The sequence below is a fragment of the Sceloporus occidentalis genome, unplaced genomic scaffold (genome assembly GCF_023333645.1).
Source record: "Sceloporus occidentalis isolate IW3139 unplaced genomic scaffold, rSceOcc1.0.p SCAF_531, whole genome shotgun sequence".
Taxonomy (NCBI): Eukaryota; Metazoa; Chordata; class Lepidosauria; order Squamata; family Phrynosomatidae; genus Sceloporus; species Sceloporus occidentalis.
In genome coordinates this window covers 77678-92588 of record NW_028317511.1, presented here as the reverse complement: position 1 = coordinate 92588, position 14911 = coordinate 77678, and the positions used below count along the sequence as shown (strand labels likewise).

Sequence of the window (14911 nt, the reverse complement as noted above, 5' to 3'; positions counted from 1 at the left end):
TTCCCGTATGGGGAAGTCCTGGAGCCGGCCGGCGCATGTACTGGGGAGAAAGCACCATTTAGGAACTACAAGCAGACTTATAAAGGCATATGGGGCAAAATACATTACTAGATGCCCCAAAGCACAAACAAGTGGGAAGGGCAGTGCCTGCCAGAGTAACAACAGAGGGATAAAAACTTTATCTATAAACGGACACGATGACAGCAAGAGACACGAGAAGGAATAATAGGAGGATAACGATCCAGACCACAACAGATCCTGGGGCCCAAAAGGACCCCAAAGAGCCGCTAGCAGCCTTATTCAACCAGTCGCTACAGACAGGAGCCGTTCCAGAGGACTGGAATCACTTAACAAAAAGGAAGCTTACAGCCCATTCCAGACCAGTAAGTCTTACTCCAGTACTGGATCCCATCATCTCCTTTCACTTATATAAAAAGGTTTTAGCCCTTTTTGTTACTCTTGCCGCAAAGCCCCCCTGTGTGTTTTGGGGCATCTAATAATGCCTTTTGCCCCCCTAATCTTAGATTTAGAGTTGCTCCCATCCTATTCTGAACCGACTCATAGTTCCTAAATGCTGCCCCCATATTCCGCCACATGTGCAGAGAACCACAGCGGGCCCTTCTTCCTTTTATTCCGATGAACCTAAAAAGAACCCTGAAACCCTGTCTGGGGCCGGCGAGGACGGGAGTTGTGTGGTCCTGGTCCGCATCCGGCACACGGTCTTCAGGGGCATAAGAGGAGCTTGTCCCAAACCCAGCCCAATAAGAGGAGAGAAGATGTGGGGTGAGAAATAAATGGCATCTAGGGAAAGACATCCCTCTTGCCCCTGATGCCCCATCTTGCTGCACTATAAACACGTCTATTTCCTGACAGGACGGCAGAAACCCATCTGCCCCTCTATCTACCCCAGTGATGTCTGAACTGCCCCATCAAGCTTCAGGTAATTGGAACCCGTTCTAGTCGGCTCACGTCCGGTTCCGATACACCCCCCCACACGGGAAGTTCCACCAAAAATATGAACTTGTCTCACCCCATCCCCTCTATCTGTAATCCACCCCATACAGCAGAGAGAAAGCCAATTCTGCCCCCCTAAGGGGGGATATATATATATATATATATACATACCTCTGGGGCTGCCTCTATGCCCCAGCGGCAGAGACATGGGTGCTCCTGCCCCCTGAAGAGGGGTAGGTACGGCTGTTGCCTCTCACTGCAGAGGTGAGGGCACTTCTACCCAACTCGCAGGATCCGGCGCTGCGGTGGAGAGGATAATATTCCTTTACCCCACTTGCAGCCTGCGATGCCCCCATACCCTCTTTCTGCAGCCCCTGCCAGCTCTCTCCTCCTGCATTAACAGCATGACAAGGGGGGAGTGAGGCTGCGGTGGGGGGGGGGGGGGGAAGCGAGGCTGCGGTGGGGAGGCTGCAGGAGAGGGGGGGTGAGGCTGTAGGGAGGGGGAGGCTGGGTGGAGAGGAATCATCTATTCCTGATTCTCGGATGAGGGAGAGAAGCATCCCTGCCCTGAGCTGGACCCGTGGGGGGCATCAGCACCTGCAACGAGAAATTGACAACAGGTAAGGAGTGTGTATGCGTGTGTCGTATGCGTGTGTCGTATGCGGAGCAGTGTGTAACGCAGCGCGTGTGTGTGTGTGTGCTGCAATGTGATGCACTAACTGCAATATTTACTGGTACTCACTTGGTTAAATCTGCTGCGTTGTCGGGTGCTGTGTGTGGCCACCGCCGGTGCATCACATTCAAATTGCGATAGCAGACCCCGCACACCGGACCCCGCAGCCAGTGGGATTTCTAAGAAGCTCTCTGTGCCGCCGCTGCCGCCTCCATGCGTTTTAGCGACACGCTACATGTTTAGTGGGAAATGAAGGGGGCTCTCTGGGGACCGAGTCATGGGGAAGCTTATTACTAATTTACACCAGCGGTTACCCGGGGGGTGGGGGGGGTATTCGTGTTACACAATCTGTGGGGGGGCTGGGTGCGGCGATGCATGGGGGTCCTCTCCATCCAGAAACTCCCTGGATCTTTTTTGGCTCCCTAACGAGCCAATAAGAATGCAGCAACTTTTGACCTTCTCCTAAAGCCTAAATCAGTCTCCCCCAATCCTCCAGCTCTCTCCCCCACTGCCGGTGTCTGTGTATTAGGAGGTGGCGCGTGTCCCAGTGTCTGTGTATTAGGAGGGGGTGAGAGGTCCGTGTCCCGGTGTCTGTGTATTAGGAGGGGGCGCATGTCCTGGTGTCTGTGTATTAGGAGGGTGAGGAATGGATTAGTAATGAGGATCCGTGTTTTTATGATGTCACAGGATGTTGTTCTCGGTGAAGCTGCACTGAAGTCGCCCCCTCAGCATTAGACCCGGAGGAGGCAGAGACTCGTGGAACGTGCAGAAGAGCCGCACATGGTGCTGTGATACACGCCAAGGAACCGCCTGTATCATGCCACAGGAACTGAACCCCTGACCGTGTCAGAAGATCTGGCGTCACAAAATTCAATGTTGCAGGAAAATGGCTGAGAGCCACGGCAAGTTCCTTGCAGGACACTGCGGTGGGACTCTTTAGGCCGGAGACATCTGTGGCTGGTGCTGCTCTGCAGTCTTATGGGGTAATTACTCCTTAAATGTGGACCTCCCACCATTCCTGATACAGCCTCATATCAATTACAAGCCCTGCAGGTCGCTCTCAATTAATCTGGAGCATTAACCCCTTAATGCTCGGCCCTTTTTCACGATTAGATTCTGAAATTGCAGCTACCGAGAGCTCAGCTGTACAATCATGGCGGCAGGAGTGGCAACCTGGCTCCCGTTTGCCCGGGCAGCAGCGGTGGGATGGCTACCTCTGGCAAAGAAGCCAATGCCCAATCCTCCCAATGACAAGAGGAAGAGAAACGACGAGATCCTGGTGGTGAACGTTAGTGGAAGGAAGTTCCAGACCTGGAAGAACACTCTTGACCGGTACCCAGACACGCTGCTCGGCAGCACCGAGAAAGACTTCTTTTTTAACCAGGAAACTCAAGAGTACTTTTTTGACCGAGATCCAGAGATGTTTCGGCACATCCTCAACTTCTACCGCACAGGCAAACTCCACTACCCCCGCCACGAGTGCATCCAGGCATTTGACGAGGAGCTGTCCTTCTACGGCATCATTCCAGAGATCATCGGGGACTGCTGTCTCGAGGAGTACCGAGATCGCAAGAAGGAGAACCTGGAACGGCTGGCCGAGGACACGGAAGCTGAGACCACTTTAGATACCCCCCTACCCCCTGGCAGTACCTTCCGCCAACGACTGTGGAGAGCCTTTGAAAACCCTCACACCAGCACAATGGCCCTCGTCTTTTACTACGTCACTGGCTTCTTCATCGCAGTGTCAGTCATCGCCAACGTGGTGGAAACTGTGCCATGCCGGCCCGAAGCTGGACGCCTTAAGGAATTGCCATGCGGGGAGAAATACACGTCAGCCTTTAACTGTATGGACACAGCCTGTGTACTCATCTTCACCTTCGAGTACCTCATGCGTCTATTTGCTGCCCCGAGTCGCTGCAAGTTCATGCGTAGCGTCATGAGCATTATTGATGTGGTGGCCATAATGCCTTTTTACATCAGCCTGGTTATGCCAAAGAACGAAAACGTGAGCGGTGCCTTCGTCACGCTGCGGGTTTTCCGTGTCTTCCGCATCTTCAAGTTTTCCCGGCACTCGCAGGGCCTGCGGATCCTCGGATATACGCTGAAAAGCTGCGCCTCGGAGCTCGGCTTCCTGCTCTTCTCCCTCACCATGGCCATCATCATCTTTGCCACCGTCATGTTCTATGCAGAGAAGGGGACACACAAGACTAAGTTCACCAGCATCCCGGCTGCCTTCTGGTACACCATAGTGACCATGACCACCCTGGGGTAGGTGCACATTGCTTGTCGGTCTCCTGTTTGTGTGTATATTCTTAAATGAAATGTCTAAATATCCCCTTCAGTACCGTCCGCCACCATAATTCCCCCTGAAAAAGAGACCTCCGAGGTCTCAACAGCTTATGCAATCCTACACTATGATAATCCTACAAGATACTGTCCTCTCTTTGGCCACAGATCTCAAATGTACAAAATGTTAATACCTCACCACCCGCAAATCAGGAAGAACAAATAGTTAAGGGTTAAACGAGCCGTGTGGTTATTTCTGGGTTGTCCACTCTCCGGGCCCGGGGCTTTTTCCTCCTTTATCTGAACGCTCTGGGATTGGTGGCAGCTGGTTGCAGGTTCATTAGCAAAGCCTCCTGATGCCGCCTTATATTGGAGAGTTTGGCACAAGGTCTCGTGGTTAGGATGTTGCCGGAGCCGTGGCCTGTTCCGTGTTCTGTGCTTCTAGGTACGGGGATATGGTTCCCGACACTATCGCTGGGAAGATATTTGGCTCGATTTGTTCGCTGAGCGGCGTGCTGGTCATCGCTCTCCCTGTGCCCGTCATTGTGTCAAACTTTAGTCGCATTTACCACCAAAACCAGAGAGCGGACAAACGCCGTGCGCAGCAGGTACGTGGCTCGGGAGCACCTGCCTCAAAACCCACCCCCGCCATGTCCCTCCCTGCCCGGACCCTGTCCGTGTTTCACCTTGTCACAATGCCGCATGAGAAAAGTGTCCCTCGTGCACTCGAGTGCGTGTCTGTGACGTGTTTTTATTCTACGTCACACAGAAAATACGCTTGGCCAGGATAAGACTCGCCAAAAGTACCACGACCAACGCGTTCCTCCGCTACAAGGAGAGCGGAGGCTTGGAGGTGAGAAGCACAGGGCTGGCCCGGTGGGTTTGGTGAATCAGAAGAGGGCGAGAGCGGGTAGCGGAGGGTGTAGGTAATGGGGGGTGCCGGGAGCAATAACACTGAAGCTGGACCCGCGGGGAGGGCTGCTCCATGATGTCTTGTACTTTACAGGAGGGGAGCGAGATGCACGCGCTGTGTGTGAAGAACCGCTCTGCGTTCGAGCTGCAGCACCACCACCTCCTGCACTGTCTGGAGAAGACGACGGTGAGTGGCAGGCACGGCCTTGGTCGAAAGGCTATTGTGGTGCGGCTCACGCACCTCTTGGCCATGACTAGTCATCATAAATGAATAAAGCTTTCTTCTATATACTCCAGGGTGACCTGCATGAATCCTGATCGCCTGCCACCATATACTTTGTACTGATAGTATACTCGCTTATCAACACCGCACAGGCAACCATCCGTACATTCGCTATCTACCCCTTCTCTATCACGACCCATCTGCCCTGCTCTCTTGCAGTGCCACGAGTTCACGGACGAGCATACTTACAGCGAAGCTCTCATGACCGAATCGATTGGGTACCGTACCAGCCGCAGCACCTCCGTGTCCTCCCAGCAGGGGCTAAGTACCTCTTGCTGCCCACGACGCGCCAAACGCCGCGCCATCCGCCTGGCTAACTCCACTGTGTCCGTCAGCCGTGGCAGCATGCAGGAGCTCGATACCCTGCATGCGCACAAAGGTCTCACCCAAAGGTAAGATGAATCAATCGCTCCCCGCCGCCCGCTCTGTCTCGCAGCGCTCCCCGCTCGGGCCGTTTGCTCTGTCTCGCAGCGCTCCCCGCCAGCCGTTCTGTCTCGCAGCACTCCCCGCTCACGCCATTTGCTCTGTCGCTGCCATGTACCTGCGGCTCCCTCGGACATAACCCTCTTTGCGTCCTGTCTAGTCGATCCAGCCTCAACGCCAAAAGCCCTGAGAACATGAGGCTGAACTGTGAGAGCGCAGACCTGACGGCTGCCATAATCAGCATCCCGACGCCCCCTGCCAACAGTCCCGGTGAAAGCCAGCCCCCCTCCCCCGGCGTTCTGCAGAACTCCAACATCACCGCCCGCTATTACCACGACACCGTGAGGATCTCCAGCCTGTGACACAAGCGCACACGCAACGAGTCTAACCTACAACACTGTGTCCAACAGACAATCAGCTTCCCCGTCCAAACAACACGCGATGTGCCGTCACTGCGTCACATACCGAAAAGGGCAAACACCGTATGCACAAAACGCTCTCACTCTGCACACACGTGCGGCACACGGGGTACACGCACAACACACATTTCACGCATGTTCTGTGCACAGCGCCCATGCAGCATTGACATGAAACACCTCTGCCATCCAACGTGCACACGGCAAGCACACACAACAACATGCATGTACACCCTGACAAATATTTATACAAATGCACAAAAAGGAGAAATCTATGCACACGTAATATATGTAACACGGAAGGTATACGAGAGAGAGGTACACGGACTGAAGCATAACCAGCGCTGTATGTTCTATTAACTATATGTGCAGCACTGAATATATTCATGGCTATATGCAAAGCACTGTATGTATTGGTATACTAATGGTTACGTATACCATAGACACGCAACTAGTACAGCGTAGGGTGTACGTGGAGTGCTGTATACAGTCAACACATGGTATAAGCATGTCATATGTACACAGGGCTGGGTTCAGCCATTATCCCACCAGTCCCGGCTAACGAAGACCGAGAGGTGTCAGAAACGGGAAAGCAACTCAGGGAAACACAAACCTCCGTCTGCGGAGCCGGTCTGGGCCAACTTTCCAACCAACAAGAAAGTGGCCATTGCACTCGGGAAACCTGTTGGTACCGTATGGCCACTGGGCATGTATCCCAGGGATGCCCACCAGTGACTATGCCATTCAGCTGGACGTGTCCCCGTGTGTTAAAGGAATTCATTAGCCTTTCAGACCCACGATGGGTTATCACGCCAGGCCAGTGGGAAGCACACACCGTCAACCACGTTAATTCACCGGGACCACGCGCTGTGAGGGCGTCCACCAGATGTCATATTATTACGCGATTGTCGTGCAATCATTGTGTGGCCGGAAGCATCTGCTCTGTGCTGCCTGCTGCTTGGGCGCAGGGCATCATCGCATTACAGGGGGCTGTTTGGGAATGAGATGAACGCTGCCCTCTGAAGCACTCACTGGGTACTAGAAGGCCCATGTATGCATGCGCTAAGTTACTCATGTAGACTTGAGGCAGGTAATATTATAGGGGTGGGTGGGGGTCCAGTGTTTCACATTTGCACGTGGGCACAATGTTAACCACAGAAAAAAAGCCATAGCGGGAGGGCATGACACATAGCACACTGTACTGTTTGGGTGCCGTTCTAGGTACTTGTCTGAGAGCATCTGGGGTACAGGGGCCGAGGTGGGGTTCAGTCTCAAGGAGTTTTAATGTTAATATTTTACAAATATTAACTTGTATTGACCCCAAATCTGCAGAGCCTTGCAGCCTCCCCAGCCTGCAGAGCCTTGATGCGCACGTCTTGCTCATTGTCCACTTCACTTATGAAGGATCGCTCTCTGTCTGCCACAAGCACTGCAGGAAATCGCTTGCCTGCTTCCTCCCTGTTGGCACCGAGATAGTAAGGCTCGGCAACCCCCAGGATCAGACGGGACCATTTACAATTAGGGGGTGTGAGCTTGTTAACACGAGACACAGAATAAAGTGGCACTTAGTGAGCGGAACGGAGAAATCTTCTCATCTTGTTTAATAAGAACAGTATTGGGGTCTTCCCTCTCACTGAGGGTCTTCTTACTATGTTCTGGTGGAACCTCTATGCAGGAGCCAAAAGTAGAAGCCACTGCCGTGGGTCAGCACACAGTCACACCTGGTACGTCTACAAGCTTTTGGAGTCGCGCATGCTTCCTGTCTCTACGTTAATCCCAAATGGATGATGAGAGAGCGCCCGTGTCCCCCAGAAACTGCCCCTCCGAGTTGTCTTTTATGCATGTCTTGCCATCTTCCAAGGAGAGCCTGCCTGCATCTTAAGTGTTCCTTTAAAAGCTTTTTTTGAGATTTGATGGTACAATTTGGTGCAAATTAAAAAAGTAATAATAAAAAAACAAAACTAATAAAAAAAGGTATCAGTGCATTCATTAAAGCAACCCAAATACCCCCACCTGGGACAATAGAGCAACTCAATATGCAGAGCCCCCACAGAGAGAAAACGTATGGGACAGAGTCACAGGACGCCAATAATTCACGCTGGTGTCAGGCAACAAATTCAGGAAAAGTAACATTAAAGAGACACAAGTTCCACCGGCCCTCCCCGCTGCTCATCCATTTCAGCGATATATATGTATATTCCTCATATTATATATTATATACTCTCCGGCCGTATAACTAATCCCGTCCTTATAACTCTTTATATCCTGTATATTCCTCATATTATATACTCTCCCCCCGTATAACTAATCCCGTCCTTATAACCCGTTACATATCCTGTATATTCCTCATATTATATATTATATACTCTCCCCGTATAACTAATCCCGTCCTTATAACCCGTTACATATCCTGTATATTCCTCATATTATATATTATATACCCTCCCCGTATAACTAATCCCGTCCTTATAACCCGTTATATCCTGTATATTCCTCATATTATATATTATATACTCTCCGGCCGTATAACTAATCCCATCCTTATAACCAGTTATATCCCTGTATATTCCTCATATTATATATTATATACTCTCCGGCCGTATAACCAATCCTGTCCTTATAACCCGTTATATGCCCGTATATTTCTCATATTATATACTCTACGGCCGTATAACTAATCCCATCCATATAACCCGTTATATCCCTGTATATTCCTCATATTATATATTATATACTCTCCCCCCGTATAACTAAACCCGTCCTTATAACCCGTTATATCCCTGTATATGATGTTTCCACCCCCGTGCTTCACCGTAGGTATGGTGTTCTTTGGATGCAACTCAGCATTCTTTCTCCTCCAAACACGACAAGTTGAGTTTCTACCAAAAAGTTCTACCTTGGTTTCATCTGACCATATGACATTCGCCCAATCCTCTTGTGGATCATCCAAATGCTCTCTAGCAAACTTCAGACGGGCCTGGACATGTACTGGCACTGCATGATTTGAGTCCCTGGCGGCGTAGTGTGTTACTGATGGTAGCTTTTGTTACTTTGGTCCCAGCTCTCTGCAGGTCATTCACTAGGTCCCCCCGTGTGGTTCTGGGATTTTTGCTCACCGTTCTTGTGATCATTTTGACACCACGGGGTGAGATCTTGTGTGGAGCCCCAGATCGAGGGAGATTATCAGTGGTCCTGCATGTCTTCCATTTTCGATTAATTGCTCCCACAGTTGATTTCTTCACACCAAGCTGCTTGCCTATTGCAGATTCCGTCTTCCCAGCCTGGTGCAGGTCTACAATTCTGTTTCTGGTGTCCTTCGACAGCTCTTTGGTCTTGGCCATAGTGGGGTTTGGAGTGTGACTGTTTGAGGTTGTGGACAGGTGTCTTTTATACTGATAACAAGTTCAAACAGGTGCCATTAATACAGGTAACGAGTGGAGGACAGAGGAGACTCTTAAAGATGTTACAGGTCTGTGAAAGCCAGATATCTTGCTTGTTTGTAGGCGACCAAATACTTATTTTACCGAGGAATTTACCAATGAATTCATTAGAAATCCTACAATGTGATTTCCTGTATTCTTTCCCCCCATTCTGTCTCTCATAGTTGAAGTGTACCTATGATGAAAATTACAGGCCTCTCTCATCTTTGTAAGTGGGAGAACTTGCACAATTGGTGGCTGACTGAATAATTTTTTGCCCCACTGTACTCTCCGGACGTATAACTAATACCCTGCACTAATGTTTGCACCCTTGGTAAATATGAAAATAAGAAGGCTGTGAAAAATTCCCTTTACGGTTTGATCTTTTCATTAAAAAAAATACACAAAAATACCCTGTTCTCATGGATATCAAACAACTGCAAACAAATAAAATCTGTGAAATATACAGTATATGCAACACAGTTATTGCGACCTTTTGCTATGTTCTTATAGTCATTTTGTGAAACTCAAGAACCTTTTTGCGGCTCATCCCAGCGATATTCCTTGGGTTTACCCATTGCGATGAACGGATAAGGGAATTTATCCGATGTGTTACCTAATATTTATTCCCCCATGAAACAGGAAGTCACGGCTGAACAATTTCCTGTTCCTAGTCACCCAAGTGTACTAAAAATGTATAATATCACTGGGAATATACCGCAAATAGATTTTTCTCATATGAATTCATATATTTAACAATTTATATATATTTTTTTTTTTTATAAACCTATGTTGTGTTTTCAATCGTTTGAGATCCATGAGAGCAGAATAGTTTTGTATATTATTTTAAGTCAAGATCAAAGGGTTAAGCAATAAAGACAGAGCCTTCTTTACTCATATTTACCAAAAGTGCCAATATTAGCGCAAGGCCATGTATTATATGGGCAGCTGTCACCTTATAACCGCTGTAACAGCCAGGTCTCTAAGGAACGGGGTGGCTGTCACCTAATAACCGGTGTAACAAGCGGGTCACTGAGGAACGGGGAGGCTGTCACCTAATAACCGGTGTAACAGCCCGGTCTCTAAGGAACGGAGAGGCTGTCACCTAATAACCAGTGTAACAGCCGGGTCACCGAGGAACGGGGCGGCTGTCACCTAATAACCGGTGCAACAGGAAAGTTGTGCAGCTTTCCCCCAGGAAGCGGTGTCATTAACATCAATAAAAACATTAAAAAAGAAAATTGATTACTTAACGCTGAAACCTCAAACTGTGGAAATCATCGGTGCCATTGTTCACGTGCCAGACTCTGGGCCCCTCCTTCGTTGCTCCGGCGCCGGATACCGGCCTCAGCGCCGTTATTTAGCTGATAGACGCAAGAAATGCTACCATGATCTCCATGGCAACGTCGGCTTAGTCTGCGAGGCTTGGAACGCAAACTTACGCGCCTCGCGCCGCTCAGTCTGGGTCTAAACACGCCCACATGGCGTCTTCCAATCAGCACGCCCGTCAGTTACGCCCCGCCTGCTGCTCAGAACGCGCTGCGTGGTGACGTCTCCGCTCAACCGACAGGAAGCGATCGGAGCGGCGCTCGGGTGACGCATCCTCGGTGTCCGGTGAAGGTGACCGATGACCATCCTCCCGAAGAAGAAGCCACCTCCCCCCTCGGACCCAGAAGATGGGGACCGGGGCGGCTCGGGCGGTGGGGACCCTCACCAGCATTCCCGCCCCGGGGCCCGACCCCGCTCCTCCCCACCCCCGCGCTGGGCATACCCGGGAACCCCGGGGCCTGGAGCTCAGCAGGCCTCATCTCCCCCAGGCGGCGGAGGACCAGGAGGAGCGGGGTCCGGCTCGCTAGGGGAGGGGCTGGGGTGCTGCAGCGGGGCGGGTCCCGGGGGCTGCTGCTCAGGGCCCGGACACAGCAAGAGGAGGAGGCAGGGGGGTGTCGGGCCCGGCGGCGGGCCAGGAGCCGTAGGGGGTGTGGCTGGGACCGGGACCAGTCCGGACCGGGACGACGGAGCCGGGAACAACAGCGAGGACGAGTACGAGACGGCTGCCCGAATCCAGGTCATGGATCCGGACACTGCGGAGCAGGTGAACCCGGGAGGGCGGGGCTTGGGACCCCTGTGTATAAATGTGATGGGAGGAACCTTTGACCCTTGTATTTATGGATAGAGTGGGACTTCTGGCTCCTAATATTATATAGAGGGCGGGCCTATGATCCCTTTACATGGTGGGAGGTGCTTGTATGTAACCCCTGAATCACCCAAGCATCTGATTTCCCTATATTGTGGGGCCAGCTCCCGGTTCGCTCGCCGTTGTAGCCGAGTGTCACGACCGATGGGGCAAACAGGGCAATTACTGAAATGCTGCAGCTTAACCGGAAATGTCCGCGTCTCACACCCCAGGGAGAGGTTTAGGTCATTTGCCTCATCTCCGCCGTTAGCTCGGTGATCTCCGATCCGCATTCTGCACAGCAAAGGCTATTGGAGGCCACACAGAATGCTGAACCCCTGTGCCGGGGCCCGGTATCGGTTCGTTACCCCAGGAACCCGTAAATAGAATCAGAAAGGAATCATGGGGTGACACAAAACACAGTTTATCCCAAGGTCCTGTCTTACAGCGCCCAGCGATGTATCTACATACGACATACCGTCCTCCGCGGGCTAAAAATGGCTTTAGATGCAGAATGTGCTGGGGGGGGGGGCAGTTTGTTAACCCTTTCCCTTCACTGGTTTGGCTTAAGTATCGGGAATTGGCTCATGGTTCGGGACCCCCGACACCCAGGAGGCATCTCAGAGCCCTCGATCCATCCCCAGAGACCTGCCGTTCTGACCCTGAACCCCCTTTACAGGGATGGCGTGAAAGTAATGTGATCCCTGCTTCCCACCAGCAGGAGGACTGTTATCTCAGTAATACCCCCCTGGTATCTCCATCAGTCGGTAGGAGGGGTAATTATTGGCAGTGGGTAGGAGAGTAAGGGTTGGACCCCTCTCCCCGAGACCTGCCGTTCTGACCCTGAACCCCCTTTACAGGGATGGCGTGAAAGCGTTAGTAATGTGATCCCTGCTTCCCACCAGCAGGAGGACTGGTTTGAGAAAGTGCTGAAGGAGAAGAAGGGATTTCTCATCAAACAGATGAAGGAGGACGGCGCCTGTCTGTTCCGAGCCGTCGGTGAGTGTGCCCCCCGTATCTCAGTCTGTGGGTAGGAGGGGGGTAACTATTGGCAATACCCCCTGGTATCTGTCAGTGGGTAGGAAGGGGGTAACTATTGGCAGTACCCCCTGGTATCTCAGTCAGTGGGTAGGAGGGGGTAATTATTGGCAGTACCTCAGTCAGTGGGTAGGAGGGGGGGTAATTATTGGCAGTACCCCCTGGTATCTCAGTCTGTGGGAAGGAGGGGGTAAAATGCATGGAACTTCTGGGGTCCTCCATTAGCCGCAGCGTGGCACACTTAAGACAGAGAGCGAGACACTCGTGTCGTGTTAGTTAAAGATTGTGTCCCACTGGCCCTAAGCTGCCATGTGCTCGTGGTGCGGATCCGCTAACGTGGTTCTCTCTCCAGCTGATCAGGTGTACGGGGACCAGGACATGCACGAGGTGGTGCGGAAGCATTGCATGGATTACCTGGTGAGTGAGGGCCCGGCGGGTCCGTGTCTTCTTCCTCCCATCCGTGTGTTTTCGGTCATGTGAATTCTCTTCTCCTCTGGGTGGCAGATGAAAAACGCAGACTACTTTTCAAATTATGTAACAGAAGATTTCACGGCGTACATCAACCGGAAGCGGAAAAATAACTGCCACGGCAACCACATTGAGATGCAAGCCATGGCGGAGATGTACAACCGGCCGGTGGAGGTGTACCAGTACGGAACAGGTAGGGTAACACTCAAAGAAGATGCGTGGCAGGTGACTCGGTCCTGAAAGGGTTTGCCGTGGGCAGCCCCACGCATGAAAAGTGGGTTATATTATATCCGTTTCTTGTCTCAGAACCAATCAACACGTTCCATGGAATCCAGCAGAATGAAGATGAACCAATCAGAGTGAGCTACCACCGGAATATCCACTACAATTCTGTCGTGAACCCCAACAAAGCCACCATAGGCGTAGGCCTAGGACTTCCATCCTTCAAGCCTGGGGTGAGGTGGACGTGGAGCGTGGTGGGCCACGGACACCGCGTTACGTGAATAACGGGCGGAATGCCTGCCATTTGTATTTAGTTCTGTTAAATGATCAGCAGGAGGGGCCAGGGAGAGCGAGCCACGCCGGCCACGCACACCTGCGATCTCGGCTCTCTTCTGTTATCGGGAGGGGGACGCGCAGGGGAAGTTTTACTGGTTCTAATGATGCCCACGTGTGCCGGCGCTGTCTGTAACGTCCGTTTGTCCTCAGTACGCTGACCAGTCCCTGATGAAGAACGCGATCCGAACGTCCGAGGAATCCTGGATCGAGCAGCAGATGTTGGAAGACAAGAAAAGAGCCACAGATTGGGAGGCCACAAATGAAGCCATTGAGGAACAAGTAGCGCGGGAGTCCTACCTACAGTGGCTACGGGACCAAGAGAAGCAAGCCAGACAGGTGAGGTCACATTAGTCCTTCACTTGCCTGAAACGCCCCACGTTGGGCCCTAGAGCTCTGTCACTGTGTGGAGGGCCCTGTGACTCCATCCTTCGTGGCTATGGAAAGTTGTCTGATCCTCCCCTGTCACCCATTGAGGCCCCCCCAGCAGTTGGTCTAAACATTCTCTGGTATTGCCCTTCCTGTCAGAACTTGTCCCTTTTTCCATTTCACAGCCACGCAAAGCCAGTGCCACGTGCAGTTCGGCCACGGCAGCGGCATCGAGTGGGCCGGAGGAATGGAGTAGTCGCTCCCCAAGGCAGCGCAGCACGGCAGGGTCCCCAGAGCACCTGGACATGCATGGAGAGCACAGTATGAAGCCCCCGTCCCCAGGAGCTGCCCTGGTGCTGGCCAAGCCCCCCTCGCCCTGTGCGCCAGGTAGTTGCCTTTTCTCGGGGTACGTGGCCTGTGTTCTTTGCCCTGATTGGCAGGTTCTGTATGTTGTGGAATGAGTCCCCTTTTGGGTTTTGATCCCTGCTGAGTTCTGTTTGATCTTTCAGTTTAAAACCCTTGGAAATTAATGTGGCTCCGGTGTGTGTGGGGGGGGTGTTTTGTATGCCGTGGCTGCCCGGGGCCAGTGTTGGTCAGGGCTTTTATCTTTTATGTGTGTCTCTTGCTGCAGGCCCCAGTAGTCAGCCATGTGCCGGAGCAGACAGAGCCACGTCGCCCCTTGTGTCCTTATACCCAGCCCTGGAATGCAGAGCATTCATGCAGCACATGTCTCCCACGGCTTTTGGTGAGTATGGGGCATTGTGCCACGTGCCGTGTGCCCACCGCTGTGCTCCCTCCTCACGTTCTCGTCCCCTGTGCAGGGCTCCATTGGGATGAAGATGAAATTTTGGCGAAAGTCTTAGCGGTATCGCAGCAGGAATACCTGGACACGGTGAAGAAGACGTCCCTGCGCAGGGAGCCGTCGCCCGACCACAGCTGATA

The 14911-nt window shown here is 52.0% G+C and overlaps 2 protein-coding genes across 5 annotated transcripts; both read left to right on the top strand.

Annotated features, from left to right (window-relative positions):
- Positions 1–2780: 2780 nt before the first annotated feature.
- On the top strand, positions 2781–5893 carry LOC149271368 (A-type voltage-gated potassium channel KCND1-like). Of its 2 annotated transcripts, none has more exons than XM_089507519.1 (6): positions 2781–3895; positions 4359–4521; positions 4683–4766; positions 4920–5012; positions 5268–5500; positions 5692–5893. In XM_089507519.1, exons 1-6 carry the CDS (start codon positions 2781–2783, stop codon positions 5891–5893), a joined length of 1890 nt encoding a protein of 629 aa, XP_089363645.1. The 2 variants fall into 2 exon arrangements, with proteins under 2 accessions (XP_089363645.1, XP_089363644.1); XM_089507518.1 differs by having other exon boundaries at positions 4683–4780; positions 4928–5012.
- Positions 5894–10993: 5100 nt separating this feature from the next.
- On the top strand, positions 10994–14909 carry LOC149271367 (OTU domain-containing protein 5). Of its 3 annotated transcripts, none has more exons than XM_089507515.1 (9): positions 10994–11458; positions 12445–12538; positions 12930–12994; positions 13082–13238; positions 13352–13500; positions 13754–13939; positions 14155–14356; positions 14601–14714; positions 14791–14909. In XM_089507515.1, exons 1-9 carry the CDS (start codon positions 10994–10996, stop codon positions 14907–14909), a joined length of 1551 nt encoding a protein of 516 aa, XP_089363641.1. The 3 variants fall into 3 exon arrangements, with proteins under 3 accessions (XP_089363641.1, XP_089363643.1, XP_089363642.1); XM_089507517.1 differs by having other exon boundaries at positions 11264–11458; positions 13754–13950; positions 14148–14356; XM_089507516.1 differs by having other exon boundaries at positions 11435–11458; positions 12448–12538; positions 13754–13950; positions 14148–14356.
- Positions 14910–14911: the final 2 nt, after the last annotated feature.

Coding starts and splice junctions, on each gene's coding strand:
- LOC149271368 (XM_089507518.1), top strand. CDS start 2,781: ATGGCGGCAGGAGTGGCAACCTGGCTCCCGTTTGCCCGGGCAGCAGCG. Junction 4,522..4,682: donor ACAAACGCCGTGCGCAGCAG/GTACGTGGCTCG, acceptor TACGTCACACAG/AAAATACGCTTGGCCAGGAT. Junction 5,501..5,691: donor CACAAAGGTCTCACCCAAAG/GTAAGATGAATC, acceptor CGTCCTGTCTAG/TCGATCCAGCCTCAACGCCA.
- LOC149271367 (XM_089507515.1), top strand. CDS start 10,994: ATGACCATCCTCCCGAAGAAGAAGCCACCTCCCCCCTCGGACCCAGAA. Junction 12,539..12,929: donor CTGTCTGTTCCGAGCCGTCG/GTGAGTGTGCCC, acceptor TTCTCTCTCCAG/CTGATCAGGTGTACGGGGAC. Junction 13,239..13,351: donor GGTGTACCAGTACGGAACAG/GTAGGGTAACAC, acceptor TTCTTGTCTCAG/AACCAATCAACACGTTCCAT.